The 15,303-nt window shown below is 33.3% G+C and overlaps 2 protein-coding genes across 2 annotated transcripts; one reads left to right on the top strand and one right to left on the bottom strand.

The window, feature by feature from the left end:
* Positions 1-477: 477 nt before the first annotated feature.
* Positions 478-6,873, top strand: LOC125049311 (protein CREG1). Its single transcript, XM_047648460.1, has 7 exons — positions 478-651; positions 1,706-1,894; positions 2,651-2,805; positions 2,965-3,084; positions 4,297-4,378; positions 6,328-6,588; positions 6,640-6,873. The coding sequence occupies exons 2-6, from the start codon at positions 1,711-1,713 to the stop codon at positions 6,486-6,488; spliced, it is 702 nt and encodes a 233-aa protein (XP_047504416.1). The 5' UTR covers positions 478-651; positions 1,706-1,710; the 3' UTR covers positions 6,489-6,588; positions 6,640-6,873.
* A 199-nt stretch (positions 6,874-7,072) lies between these two features.
* On the bottom strand, positions 7,073-10,507 carry LOC125049310 (golgin-45). The gene is made up of 6 exons (XM_047648459.1): positions 10,334-10,507; positions 9,740-10,233; positions 9,213-9,350; positions 8,842-8,903; positions 8,304-8,688; positions 7,073-7,538 (listed from the first exon to the last, which is right to left on the bottom strand). The coding sequence occupies exons 1-6, from the start codon at positions 10,353-10,355 to the stop codon at positions 7,395-7,397; spliced, it is 1,245 nt and encodes a 414-aa protein (XP_047504415.1). The 5' UTR covers positions 10,356-10,507; the 3' UTR covers positions 7,073-7,394.
* Positions 10,508-15,303: the final 4,796 nt, after the last annotated feature.

The following is a 15,303-nucleotide window of genomic DNA, read 5'->3' as shown; positions in this document are numbered from 1 at the left end:
CGTGGATCAAACGCAAATAAGGGATAGATGAGGTCATCAGCTGCAAAAAATTGTTCTACGGGAGGTCTCTAAATTCAACCCTTGCAGAGTTATAATTTATTTTGCATTTTTATAAGAAAATTGACTTTTTTTACAAATTCTTATTAAAATTCGAAAAAATCTACACCTGTATCTTTTTCATAATATCCACTAGATTGGTACTGATGAGTTCTTGCGTTAGACATACTATTTATATTTGGTTATTGAGTGTATTGAAGATAATATTAAGTTATACGATATATTTTTTTTAAAATCATAACTTTTTATTTACTTCGGACCTTGCTTTATGTCTTTATTAACATTAATCCATTATCAAATATTCAGTACTTCACTTGTTAGCTGTAAGCTGTGCAGTGTGCTAGTCTTAACAGAAATACATATATAGATATATATATATATATGTATACATTTTTATCGCAACACATAATCCTCCTAGTCTGTGCGGGAACGTGTTTGACGGTGCGCTAGTGACAGTGCTATTCTGATAAAAATTGGATACTATATTCTATAATCTATTTGCAGTTTGAAACAGAGCAGTTAGTGGGACTGCGTGACTGTGTATGCATTAAGTAATCAACGTTATTTAAGTTAAACTGGGAGGTTTTATAACACGTAAGTAATGCTGTGTAAACAAATAAAGAATTAACTTATTAAAATTATTTTTTTCTTGTTATTATTTTAAATTAAAAGTAATGTTTGTTCAGTAGGTTTTGTTTTCATTAAATTATTATTTAGTAAATAATAAAGAAGTTATTTAAACTATTAAAAGAACATCGGAACCTTTCAAATTTCTTTTTAAAGTACGCGGGAACTTAGTAAGCCCCATGACCTCAAAACATGATTCAGGAAAATATACAATTAGTTTATTTTACTATGTTATGTACATATAATGTATACAGACGTTTTGTAATGACTCAATATTTATGTAGGAGGTATTTGTAGTACGTTTAATCTAATATTTAATGTAGGTATATGTATATACTATATGTTTGTATTTGTAATTGCTAGTTTGATAAGCTTACTGAGCAGTGGTAGCTTAAATATTAAGTAATTTAATTTAAAATTAAATAGCTTATACTGAATAAGGTAACAATAACCAAAATAAAAGACGAAACGTTTAATTTCTAGGTTTATATTTAAATCATAGAAATACAAACGCTTTCCATATATTAGGAAACATGGCAAAATACTGAATGTCGCGACTACATTGCAAATTGTGTTTAAATATTAAAATTATAGTTCGACTAGGGGACGCCACATGGACTTCCGATTGCTCAAAACTCAAATGCATATTAACTACGAAATAAGTGTTTTTGTCGGTATGAGTAATTTTCAACCAACTTCACAAAAGGAGCAGGTTCTCGAGTTATTTTATTAAAATAAAACGAATTATTGTTTAAATGTATGTATTTATTTTTATACCATTTGATATTTTAATATTTAAATAGAAAACATCAACAAATGTTTTTTTTACGATTTAAGTCTGTATTTTACTATAAAGTAATTGACCAGAAACGTGAAGGACCCGTTAAATAATCTTTGACCAAGTTTTCATTCTACATTTCAAACATTCTAGTTTATATTTGAACGTAGATAATCTTTATTAGACAATAAAAATCTTCTAACGAAAAACTAAAATAATTCTCAAAGTTGGTAATTTTTTTAGGCACAATGAGGACACTGATTATTTTCACTATTTGTCTAATTTTGTACGGAGATTGCAAGCTATTACCTAAACTGAACCATCATGGTAACTGGATAACTAATGAAATATCTACAAAGAAGTCCCATCACGCTGGACCTCCAGATCACACTAAGCTTGTTGCTATGGCCAGATATGTCCTCCACAATTCCAGTATGTATTTAAATAAATATATTTATATTAGCTGGGTTTTATGATAAGGGAGCGTTCAAGTATTACGTCACGCAATTTTTGGAGATTATTACCCCCCTCCCCCCCAGTAACGCGCCGTAACGTTTTTCTGTACCCAATAGTAAAACGTTTCGTGACCACCAAAGTGACTCTTTACACCTAAAAGTTACCATTATGTGGTGTAAGGTATTTTAAAGTCGAAAATAATAACGCGTAATTCAATCCCCGCCCCGCATCGTAACGTTTTATGAAAGGACCCCCCCCCAAAATTCGTTACGTGTAATACTTGAACGCTCCCTAAGCCTCCGATCTGAACTTTTCAAACAAATAATCACAAATAATTGACGCCCTATAGTAGCCCTAGATAGTCTTAATTCAGGATAGTTTCTAAATTCTTCGAGTAATCGGGGAACATACGTAAATATCAAATATAAAAAAAAAATAGTATCGTCGCGTTAATCACTTTAAATCAATTAAGATGTAGTAAAAAGAAAAAAGGGCTTTGTACGATCACTTTCCGGGAACAGATAACGAAAAGTAAAATGTAGTCACTTGTTGTAATTTTAATTCACCTTTGATCCCATACCCCATTCCCACACGCAATAAGTGTACATTTTAACAATGCCTTTTTAATTGAAATATAATACCAATTAAAAGTTACATAGTCTTGAAGTGGAACAGACAAAATTGTATTACTGGATGTGTTATTTGTAGAAAATTTAAAGGATTTTTTTTCAGACTGGGCGTCTATAGCTACCATATCAGTATTGCCAGCTATTGAAGGATTTCCGTTTTCAAACGTTAAATCAATTGTTGACGGGTCTCTTGCTAACTCTACTGGAATTCCATACTTTTATGTATCTCCTCTGGACTTCACGGCTCGCGATTTGACGGTATTAAGTAGTATTTTAATACTATTTTTGTTTTTCCATAGAAGTACAAAATACCCTCAGTGAGGCGTCAAGACGCGTTAACGTTTCACTAATAATTTGACCTCAAGTATTTTACATGGTTTCTTGAGAAGAAAGTTAAATATAAATTATTTTCTTTAGAAAAACAGTCGTGCCACGATATTGGTTACTTTGGAGGAAACACGATTCTGTGAAAACCAAAAATATGACCCCGAAGACCCGCGTTGCACCCGTCTTATGCTGTCTGGGAAAATGAAAAAGGTTTGTTATGTAAACTATATTTTTAAAGCGGAATATTAAATAATATATTATTAGTGTATTAGTTAGGATTGAAGTAAAAGATTCAGGGAAAGACTAATCAATTTTGGGTTTAGTTAAGAGATAAACACTACTTGCTGTAAATATACCCAAGGCACTTAATATATTTTACTACATTGTTCATAGATTTTTATCCTAACATATTATAGTATGTAAGTTTTGCACGTTCCTGCATGTTTTCAATTCATAACAGGGTTGCCTGGAAGAGATGACTTGTGAAATTCATTTCAAAACATTTCCTACGTTTAGTATTTGTTTATCGTTCGAAGTAATTATTATTATTTAAATTCCTATAAATCTTTATTAAAAGCTATAATTGAAATATAACGCACTGATTATTGTTTATCATTTTAGGTAAACTCATAATAGAAACACGAGTTTATTCACGTCTCATTTATCAGGGGTTATCTATATAATTTTGTAAAATCAAAACCTTTTTCGTGGCTCATTCTTATCGCATTCGTATAACCAGGACCGCCTGAGTTAGATTTCCAATAATTCTATCGCCCTGGCAAAGGGTGATCACCTACTTGTTGATTATAAAACATACACATTTACTAAATAAATTACCCTACTAATACTCAAATGTTGTATTGTTAAATGTTTGTTTTTAAATATGTATTAAATCAGTGTTTCTTGATTTCTTTCAAGCTTTATATATCGACTAATTGTGTTTTAAATCAGTAAAACAAAAATTTCTCAAACAATTATAAGTCAATTGTGTTAAGTACTAGTAACTAAATTATGTTAAAATTATATTAGTAAGTGTGATTTATGATATAGTAATTAGTACGATTGTACCTAACATCTAATCTCCGCAAGCCAAAAGTACCTACACAACCTTCCTGCTGTCTATGGAATCATTATATAATAATCTATGCAAGGGCAATCCAGTCTACCGTCCCACTTTCACTGCCCAAGTTTACTCATTGCAAGCAAAGAATCATACAAAAATCCTAGTTATACGATTGGGATGGAACATTTTTTAAATACACACTAAAAAAATTATGAACAATTATGTGTAGATATGTACTGTAAAAATATGTTAAAAATCTGTTAAGTAATTTTCGGTGGCAGTTAAAACAACGTTCGTAATATTTTTCTTAGGCAATGTTTGAACACAATTGTTAAAACAGAACATTATTATTCCGACAGGTCAAAGACGGCTCTCCCGAGTATGAATTTGCGAAGGCCGCTTTGTTCGAGAGACATCCGGCGATGGCGACTTGGCCAACTGGTTTGTATTTATTGCCAATATTATTTACATTTTCAAAAAGAGAATGTTGTGATTACCTTGATAAATATATTTTCGAGTAAAAGTTATCTGATATTATAAGTAAACGTACTTAATTTAGTTGTTTGTTATACAATACAAATTCTTAAATAATTGAATTGAAATTACATATATGCTTGAAAAATGTATTCCCCATTTACCTTTCGAAATTTAAAACAAAACATCTTCAACCGACTGAGCTTTAAAATATTAAAGCGAAAGATATATTAAAATTGGTATTGCAGTTATTTATTTATATCCTTATAATTAAAATTAAACATTTTGCTAAATATGAACTTGCTTATTAATTGTCATAGTTTTATATTTACTAGCTGTTCCCCGAGGTTTCACTCGCGCTGATTTGAGTCCCTCTTTAGTCTTTATACATTATAAATGCCAGCGGTCACTATTTGGTTGCGTAGTCCTTTTAATATCTAATATATATCTCTCCAATGTTGAACCTAAATCATGTTTATTGAACGCAAATGACCTCGGGGGCAATTTTGTTGTATAAATAGCATATTAATTTGGATAAGTATCAAATCGTGTTTATAAAACGCCTTCAAATTTTTTTTTAAACGATATTGCAATAATATCTTTACTTTATTTGCGAATATTGAAATTACACAAAGATAACAAGCACCGATAAGCCAGGGTCAAGGTGCCTACAGTTTGACGTGATCCTTAGGTTTAAGAATATTTAAAATAGTTTTTGTAAACCAGTTTAAACGTTAAATATGTAATTATAAAAAATTCATTATTCATACTTACGTAATTTGCAATGTTTCAAGGCATACGTGCGTCTCTCCTTCCTGTTTGCATATATATAAGGATATTTTAGCTTCTAATATATTTTTTCGTAAAGTATTGTCATGTATTTGTTTTTACAATTATATTAATTATGGTTATTTTTGTATTATCGTTTATTACGAAGTGACGATCTCACAATTGATTCGTGTAAAATCCTATAATTAATTATTGATGCATTAGTATTTACATGGCTAATACCAAATTGTTTTTGAACGTTCCTAAGATACAACACACTAAACTGTTGTTAATCAGAAAAATTTTCGCATGATTTAAAAAATTACGTTTTTCAGACCATTATGGTTATTTTTGTATTATCGTTTACTACGAAGTGACGATCTCACAATTGATTCGTGTAGAATCCTATAATTAATTATTGATGCATTAGTATTTACATGGCTAATACCAAATTGTTTTTGAACGTTCCTAAGATACAACACACTAAACTGTTGTTAATCAGAAAAAATTTCGCATGATTTAAAAAATTACGTTTTTCAGAACATTATGGTTATTTTTGTATTATCGTTTACTACGAAGTGACGATCTCACAATTGATTCGTGTAGAATCCTATAATTAATTATTGATGCATTAGTATTTACATGGCTAATACCAAATTGTTTTTTAACGTTCCTAAGATACAACACACTAAACTGTTGTTAATCAGAAAAATTTTCGCATGATTTAAAAAATTACGTTTTTCAGAACATTATTTTTGTATTATCGTTTACTACGAAGTGACGATCTCACAATTGATTCGTGTAGAATCCTATAATTAATTATTGATGCATTAGTATTTACATGGCTAATACCAAATTGTTTTTGAACGTTCCTAAGATACAACACACTAAACTGTTGTTAATCAGAAAATTTTTCGCATGATTTAAAAAATTACGTTTTTCAGACCATTATGGTTATTTTTGTATTATCGTTTAATACGAAGTGACGATCTCACAATTGATTCGTGTAGAATCCTATAATTAATTATTGATTAGTATTTACATGGCTAATACCAAATTGTTTTTTAACGTTCCTAAGATACAACAGACTAATTACCCGTTGTTAATCAGCAAAATTTTTGCATGATTTAAAAAATTACGTTTTTCAGACCACGACTGGTTTATCACCAAAATGAAGATCGCCCAAATAGCAATGGTGGACTGGTTCGGCGGTGCCAAATATATCCCTGTTAAAGACTACCTCGCTTACAACTACACAGGCACTGAAATGCTGCAACATTACCGCCAAGGCCATCATGTAGCCCTTTAAGGCAAAACATGTCCAATATTGGTTTCGGATTAAGAATATTGTTCTATATTATATTAATTGGTTATATAGTTTTCTATAAATAGTAGAGTCGAGTCATTAAATCAGGTGTGCCTCCTGCCCGTTTGCCTCCTATTACATAAAAAAAAAAAAAATGTGTCGGTAATTTTTTAGGTTTAGGTTTTCATACAAGATTTTTCTGCAATTTCTTACCAAATTACATCCTGGTCTTTTAAATGTCTCATCATATTTATTTAAAAAGTATATTTTGTGGTGTTTAGCATGTAGAGGAATTAAACACACTCCTGTAATGTTAGGTTTTCTACTTTCATACATTTCGACTTATGTTAGATTTTCACTTGTATAAAAAATAAAGCGGTATAAAATATAAATAGTTTTATTTAATACAATATTACAACCTTTAATACAAATTTATTTTGTAATTTACAAAAATGTAAAGGAATATAATTAATAAATGTTAATCATTTTGTGCAAAATATATTATTGATAAGATATTATTAAATCATAAGATTTATGACACAAGATTCATTATTTTTAAACTAGTACCAATAATTTAATACCATGAGTTGTAAGGTAAAGTATATTCTCTAGAGTAAAACATCTATACAGTCTTTTTACAGGCAATTATAATTATCTCCCTTAACGCCTTACGCTTTATTCTATAAAACAATAAGAGCGTATAAAAAATGGAATATAGTATTATGGTGGCTTCAAGGTAGCACAATACATAATATGTAAGTATGGGTTTGGTATAAACAACTAAAGCAGTTCTTAAATCCGTTTTCAACTTCCTTCAAAACTATATATATAGGGAAAATCGACGAATTCACAAAACTGACTACTGTAGAAGACACCATACTGAATGGAGCGTGCGTTTAATTTAACTAATTATAATAATTGCACTTTTCCATTGCAATGAACGCAAGATGCGACGGGTGGCGCGATGTTACCACTGCTTGTATATGCATGCTGTACTAATGCATTCACTGGCTCTTCACTCAATTGTTTTATATCCACTGGCATTGCCATTACCTTAAAACATTTATTTTGATATTAATTATAACATAAAAAGTATTCAACGCTATTTATTTTTAAACATAAATTTAACCGGAAGAGCATTTCAACATTATATTTTTGTCATACCCAGTTGTATTAAGGGGAAGATTCAATTTGACTGTTTGCTAGTTAGGAGAATACTGGTGTAAAAATCAACGTAAGACCACTAAGCTATGGATACAGTCTTTATGGCAAAATATTATAATGTTATTTTAAGTACAATTAATCTACCTGGTTATAATCATACTAGGCTTAATAAGTACTGATTAAATATATTATTATTGAATTAAATCAGATCTATACCTAAAAGATAAGATAAAGATTATGATTTTTAAGTACCAATATGTATACTTTAATATTGAATAACAATGAACAACAATGTTCCACAAGAAATGTATGAGAGTACAGAAGGACAGAGTACACATGTAATGTAGAGCAGTGTTGGCCTATTGGCTTCAGCGTGTCTCTCATCCCTGACGTCGTAGGCTCGATCCCCGGCTAGCAATGGACATAATATCTATGCGCTTTTAACATTTGCTCAAACGGTGAAGGAAAACATCGTGAGGAAACCGGTTTGCCTTAGATCCAAAAAGTCGAGTGAGAAGACAGAAGGTGCCGATCACCTACTTGCCTTTTAGATTGACAGATGATCATGAAACAGATACAGAAATCTGAAGCCCAGACCTAAAAAGGTTGTAGCGCCACGCCACCACTATATTTTTAAATACTAAAACAACTAACCTGTTCAGCAAATTTTTCACCATCAGTGATAGATAGCAAATTATCCAAATGAGCAATATCTTGTTTGCACACATCACTGCTTATATTTTCCGATAACTTCATATTTACTGATGCCATGTCAATGACATTAGTTGAGTGTGGCATTGTAGCATTGAAGTTGAGATTGCCAATGGGCCGATTACAAAGTTTACTGCTTCCCATATATTCAGAGACAGTAATATTTTCCAACCATTGTTCATGTAAACTGTATAGATTTTTGTATGTACAGAGCATCATGTCTCTAATTCTGCACCTTTCATCCAATAATTGTTTGATTCCTTGTTGTAAATTTACAGTTTTCTCATTTAGTATCTTTTTGCATGCGGCCAATTCTTCAATTAGCAAACTGGAATAGAAATGTCTTTAATATATTAGGCAGTAAGAGTTAAGTTAAAAAAAATACAGATTTAAAAATAAACTTGAATATATGTTAACTGGGAAATTGTTAATAAGCCCATAAACTTATAAAACAACATTATAAATATCTAATCTAAATTACCTGCTTGCTAAAAATTTGCTTCTCCATACTTCACATTGACCTGCAAGCCATTCCGTTTGTTCCTGAAATTTGACAGGAATATAATTTATAGCCATAGAATATAATACAATATACATAAACTGGCATTGCTGCAAATTCTATGAGGAAATTTTTGCCTAAAAGCCAATTCATTTATGTTTAACAGGAATATTATTTCATGACTGACTTTTACTATTCAAGTTTATAATTTAATATTTTTTTTTTTTGCCAAGTTAAGATACATATTAATATTAACACTAAGTGGAACTTCTACAATCTAAAAAACACTAACTAATTTTTGAAAAGGCATTTTTTTTTTAAAACTGTGAATAAGACAATTTCAGTTTTCTTACTTGGTGAGTAGACAGATGTTGGGCCGAATTAAGTAATGCATCAGCCAAATGTTTCTTATCTTCTGTTAATGACTGGACTTGAGTCTCAAGATCTTCACCCATAGATGCTACAAGCATAGTTTTCAATTCTTTGTTTACCTGTCAATTACAGTTTTTAATCAATTTTTATTTGTTTTCACTAATTTTATATGAACTTAACAACTTAAAAAAGTGTTTAAATGCCAGTAAAGTAGCAGCAAACTATTTATGTTTGAAGGCACAGCCGGTCGTCAAGATGTCTCATATTATACTTAATTATTACACAAAATATTATATGTGAACCTTAAGTGAGTAGAAAAGAGAAATCTAAAAAACTAACAGTGAAGGTTACTATTCAATGATTTTTATTTTTATTCCTGGGAAACAAAAGAAACAGTTCAATTTATAACACACAACAAATTATGTGTATGTTGATGTCTCTATGGCCATTATTATCAGCACTATTCTGGTATATTAGAGTATTAAAACAAAACCTAACCAAAACATACTTGTACTTGTTGTTTTAGCTGTTCACTTAAACTTTCCTTCTCTCTCATTAAGTCCTCAACCTTTTTTTGCATTTCATTAGTATAAGCTGGCTTCTCCTCAACTTTATCATTACTTGAATTTGCATGTTTTAGTCTAGGTCTAAATTCATTAAGGTTAGTATTCATTTGTGACATTTGGTTCACAAGTGTATTTAAATCCATATGATTTCTAGACTTTTTAGTTGTTTTCAAAACAGATTTTGGATTTATTGGCTTCACTGCAGCTGGATATGGTTCATAAGGCACAAATTTGGGTGTTTTAGAATAAATGTGTGGACTTTTCTTTTCAGCAACAAAAGTTTTGGTAGCATAGACTTGAATTAGTCGACCTTTGCATACAGAGTCCTTTTTCTTGTGAGACACATTGGAAATAGGTTTGTTTACAACTTTTGTCTCTATTGCATTTTCTTCAGACTCCATACCATCGCCTGCCGTTCTCGCTTTTCCCATTATTACTGATTAAATAACAAACATATCATGATATGATAAGAAAATGACACAAACAACTGTATCATTAAAAAATGTTATGGGTAAGTGAAAAGTTATTGTACTTACTATCGTTGATGATGTTATCCATAGTGAGTTAAGATTTTAAACTCTTAGGGGATAATGTTTATTTACAAGACAAATTCTAAGCAATATGATTCCCTTTCCGATTTTTATATACCTCTACTAAATCTGTGGTTTTTACAAACCATTATCACAGATCACAGGTCACAAACACTAAATGAGAGTTGAGACAGACTCACAATAATTTTGAACACTTAAAATGCAAATACAGAATACAGATGTAGAATCGTTGTCAGTATCGTCGTTGATAAAAATGTTGGTACGGAAATTAAAACAAGAAAAATAAACTATTATGGTTTATTTTTAATATTCGCTGAAATTGAGACAAGTAAGGCCATTAAACAAGCACAGATGTTGAGAGACGAACTTAGCAATAAAATTGAATGTATTATATTATGTATAAGAGAGCGTTCAAGTATTACGTAACGAATGTGGGGGACGGGGTTCTTTTGTAAAACGTTACGATACGTGGCGGGGATTGAATTACGCGTTGTTAATATTATTTTCGACTTTCCAGTACTTTACACCACATAATGGTATCTTTTAGGTATAAAGAGTCACTAGGTGGTCACGAAACGTTTTACTTAACTTGGGTACAGAAAAATGTTTTTTTTTTTTTTTTTTTTTTTTTTTTTGTGTTCCTGTTCATCTGCAATCGGCTATCAGCCATGATCAGATATTTTCCGAGGTTAAATTTGGTTGGGTGCGATTCCATTGAATGGCACCGTACGTGTTGGCAGAAACCGGACTCTTTACTCTAGGTCAGCTTCTCCGTTCCAGGTCCAGCACTTGCCATCTCCTTAGGCGAGCCACATCATCTCCCGGGGCCAACAGACTCCTAGCCAGTTCATTGGTGTGTTTGGTTAACCTTTCCCTGTATCTAGTACTGTTCTTGCGGATTACTTCCTTAATGGTTGGCATCTCCAGATATTCATGTATTTCCTTGTTTCTCACAAACCAGTGTGCACTTGAAATAGTTCTCAGTGCAATGTTTTGAAATCTTTGGAGGATTTCGATGTTAGAATTGCTTGCACAGCCCCAGAGTTCTATTCCATATGTCCACACTGGTTGTATGATAGCCTTGTAAACAAGCAATTTGTTACTCAGGGTCAACCTAGATTGCTGGCCTAGAAGCCATGATAGCTCTTTGAATTTCAAGGTGGCTTCTGTTTTCTTGGCTTTTATATGATTAGCCCAGGTCAGTCTTCTGTCCAGATGCAGTCCGAGATATTTCACGCTGTTTTTGCTTGGTAACGGTTTGTCTTCTATATGCACAGGTGGACAATCGCCCTTTCGCAGTGTAAATGTTACTTGTATTGATTTAGCTATGCTAGGCTTGATTCTCCACCTCTGCAGCCAAACGTTCACCTTGTTGAGCTGTTCCTGTAGTTTCAGTGAAGCGTTATTCGCGTTCACATCGCTTGCAAGGCAAGCAGTGTCATCTGCGTATGTTGCTGTTACGACATTTTCTGTTTCAGGCAAGTCTGCCGTATATATTGAATAAAGGACTGGGCCAAGCACTGATCCTTGTGGAACTGAGGCAGTGATGTAATAGAGCCTTGAAAGTTCTTCCTCGTACTTTACTTGGAATCTTCTTTGATCTAGATAAGATTTTAGGATCATATAGAATGAGTTTGGTAGGAGGGTTTTCAGCTTGTACAACAATCCTTTGTGCCAAACTCTATCGAATGCCTGCTGGATATCTATGAATACTGCTGAACAATATTCTTTTTTCTCTAGCGATTGTCTTATTTTGTGAACCACTCGGTGTACTTGTTCTACAGTAGCATGTTTTTCCCGGAAACCAAATTGGTGATCGGGTATAATTCTGTTTTGGTCCAGGACTGGTTTTAGTCTCCGAAGAAAAGTTTTTTCAAAAACCTTAGATATTGTTGGGAGAAGACTTATAGGCCTGTATGAGCTAGGTTCTGTTGGAGGTTTCCCTGGCTTTACAATCATAATTATTTGTGATATCTTCCATAGCTTTGGGTAGTACTGTATTCTAAAAATGCCATTAAACAACATTGTTAAGAATACTATTGCTTTTCTAGGTAGTTTTTTAAGGATTTCACCCGTTATTAGGTCGAAACCAGGAGCCTTTTTGTTTTCTAGATAGCTTATTGTGCGCATTAATTCTTGTGGAGTGACAAGTTTTAGCGGTAGTGATAACTGCTGGTCACTATTGATCATTCTATCCACTTCCTCTTCAAACTCAGTCATGGATGATAAGTTTGGTTTGAAGACTTCGCTTAGGTGTCTAGCGAGAAGTTCAGCTTTTTCACTGCCGCTTCTAGCCCACGGATCGTTTGTAGATATCCTTATAGGTGGTATATGGTTATGTGGTCTTTTAAAGTTCTTAGTTATTTTCCAGAGTGAGTAATTATCCTTCTTATGAGGCGAGAGTGTACAGAGTTTTTCTTGGAAGGTTGTGTTTTGATTTTCTTTAATTAACTCTTTTAGTTCTCTAGATATTCTATTGAATTCCGACCTGTCTACATCTGATCTGCTAGTGTGTAATCGCCTTCTTTGTCTCCGTTTTTCTTCCAACTTGTTGCGTATTTCCAGTGGTATGTTACCTAATTGATTGGAAGAGCTCAGTGTAGGGGTGGCACGCCACGCAGCTACTTGTATGAGATTCGTGATGTAGAATGTTGCCTCATCTATATCTTCTTCTGTCTTGAGCTTAACCTTTAGTTCAACTTCATCTTCTAAGTATTCAGCAAATGCGTCCCAGTCTGTTTTATGATTATATAGCGCCAGTCTCTGTGCTCTGTGTATAGCGGAAACGCTAAATGTTGCTATGATAGGGGTGTGGTCAGACCCACCATCAGACGATGATGCCACGTCAAAATACACATCAGACAGTCCCTTCACCACAAAAAAGTCCACTAGGTCGGGTATTCTGTTGACATCTGTTGGCCAATAAGTTGGTTTTCCTGTTCCCAGTGTAATAAGTTTGTGTTTATCGACACATTTTTTCAACTCACGTCCTTTGCTGTTTGTCAATCTTGATCCCCAATGAGTGTGTTTACAGTTCCAGTCCCCACCACTTATGTATCTGTTTCCCAAGCTTTGAAAATAGCGGTCAAACATGTGTTGTTTCGGTTTATGCTTTGGTGGACAATATACAGCGCTTACATTGATGGGGCCCATGCTTGCATTTATAGTAATGGTAGTGGCTTGCATCCAGTCTTCCCGAAACTCGCTATGGAGGTGGTGTCCGATGTTACTCTTTACAATGACTGCCGATCCTCCGTGTGATGTGGTATCGGGATGATTAGTATAATATACGTCATAGTTGTCTATCTTGATATTCTTACGGTCATTTAGGTGGGTTTCAGATATTAGACCAATATCGATTTTGTTATGTTTTAACATTATTTCTAATTCTTTTTTATTTGGCGTTAGGCCATTGATATTCCAGGTGGCGATACGTAACGACATCATCGTGGAAGCCTACTGATGATTGTCATGATGAGGTTCATCATTGTGCTGAGTTGTGAAATGAGTTGGTCGATTCTTTCAGTCTGTTTCACTATAAGTGCTTCTAGACTGAATCTATTTTCTTGCCCGAGTTCTATTTTTCTCAGGTATGTTCTTTGTGACTCATGGTCAACGTGGTTTTCCGTATTTGTTCTCTGTGAATCTATATAGTCAGCTTTGTCTTTCCTGTGTATCTGTTGTTTCGTTTGGTCATTGTTATCTCTCGTGTATGATTTTTGTGTCTCTGTGTGGTATGCTACAGTTTTGGTTGAATTTTTGGGAGCTTCACTATAGGGTCCCAGGGATTCTTTTACGCTTGGTAGCCGATGTTTCGGTTGGGTAGTCTTGGAGTGATTATCAGGCTCAATGACTATCACATCCGTGTCATTTGGGGGCTCATTATTTTCAGAGTTCTTAGTACGCACTTCTAGAGTGGTTCTTGATTTTGGATATGGCTGAAACTTGTTTCCAATTTTCTTTCTTGCTAGGACTTCCCTATACACCTGGCATCCTTTGTAGCTAGCAGGGTGGCTTCCTGAGCATAGTGCGCATACTGCTGGAGTGTTATCATTTATTGTGCACGTAGTAGTTTTATGTGCCCCAGCACACTTTACGCATCTGTAAGGCCTCATACAGTTATTTTTGCTGTGCCCATATTGCTGGCACCTTTTGCATTGTACCACTGTCATTTTTCTTATTGGGTCTTCTATCGTGACTTTCTGGTTGTATATGACTTTAATTTCTTTGACAAATTTATTATTTTCATGTGGAGCCACATTGACAAAAAATGTATTTAGGGGCTCTTTGGTTCCTTGTTTCCGGGCAGTAACTATTTCTCCTTGTACTTTGTTTCCAGTTTTTTCTACTGCTTCTATAATGGCATCTTTAGGTGTGCTGAAGTGAAGATGTTTAATAACAATTCTCATGCATTTTTGGTCTTTACGTGTAAATGTGTGACCTATAAGCCCTTTACTTCTTATGTGCTCGATCAGAATCTTATATTTGTCAACCGTGTTAGACGAGATTATAAGCTGGTTTTTGGATACTATTTTATAGGTGTAATCATTCTTTTCAATAACTTCTTCGATGAGTTGGGTGAGTTTTGCAAGGTCATCAACACCATACAAAATTATTGGTGGTGGTTTAGGTGTTCTCTTGACTGTAGCTTCTCCTAGTTCCACGTCTAACAAAGCAAAGCTGTTGTTTGTCTCTATATTCGATGAGGTATTTTGTTCAGGAGTATTTATTCCTCGGCGTTTGTTAATAATTGCCTCTCGTCGCTGTGTCTTTTTGGCGTGATGACTCCTTGAGTCTTTTTCTTCGGGAGACCGATTTCTTTTTTGATTTGGTACTCGTTGCCAGGGCACACTAGGTTTGTATAAATTTTGTTCCTGTGTAGGTGCCTGTTTAACAGGTATCATATGTTCTTGTTGGACTTGGGAGACATCACTGAGTGAAGATGAACGAGTTCT

Source organism: Pieris napi, chromosome 5 (assembly GCF_905475465.1).
Source record: "Pieris napi chromosome 5, ilPieNapi1.2, whole genome shotgun sequence".
In the NCBI taxonomy this organism is placed as follows: Eukaryota; Metazoa; Arthropoda; class Insecta; order Lepidoptera; family Pieridae; genus Pieris; species Pieris napi.
This window is presented reverse-complemented; position numbering and strand designations above follow the sequence as displayed.

What these genes read in the sequence shown, in the direction of transcription:
- LOC125049310 (XM_047648459.1), bottom strand. Translation starts at nt 10,355, where the DNA reads ATGGATAACATCATCAACGATA. An exon ending in AGCTAAAACAACAAGTACAA is followed by an intron (nt 9,351 to 9,739) that starts GTATGTTTTGGT and finishes TGTAATTGACAG; the next exon opens with GTAAACAAAGAATTGAAAAC. An exon ending in AGCAAATTTTTAGCAAGCAG is followed by an intron (nt 8,689 to 8,841) that starts GTAATTTAGATT and finishes TTTCTATTCCAG; the next exon opens with TTTGCTAATTGAAGAATTGG.
- LOC125049311 (XM_047648460.1), top strand. Translation starts at nt 1,711, where the DNA reads ATGAGGACACTGATTATTTTCACTATTTGTCTAATTTTGTACGGAGAT. An exon ending in ATATGTCCTCCACAATTCCA is followed by an intron (nt 1,895 to 2,650) that starts GTATGTATTTAA and finishes ATTTTTTTTCAG; the next exon opens with ACTGGGCGTCTATAGCTACC. An exon ending in TGTCTGGGAAAATGAAAAAG is followed by an intron (nt 3,085 to 4,296) that starts GTTTGTTATGTA and finishes TTATTCCGACAG; the next exon opens with GTCAAAGACGGCTCTCCCGA.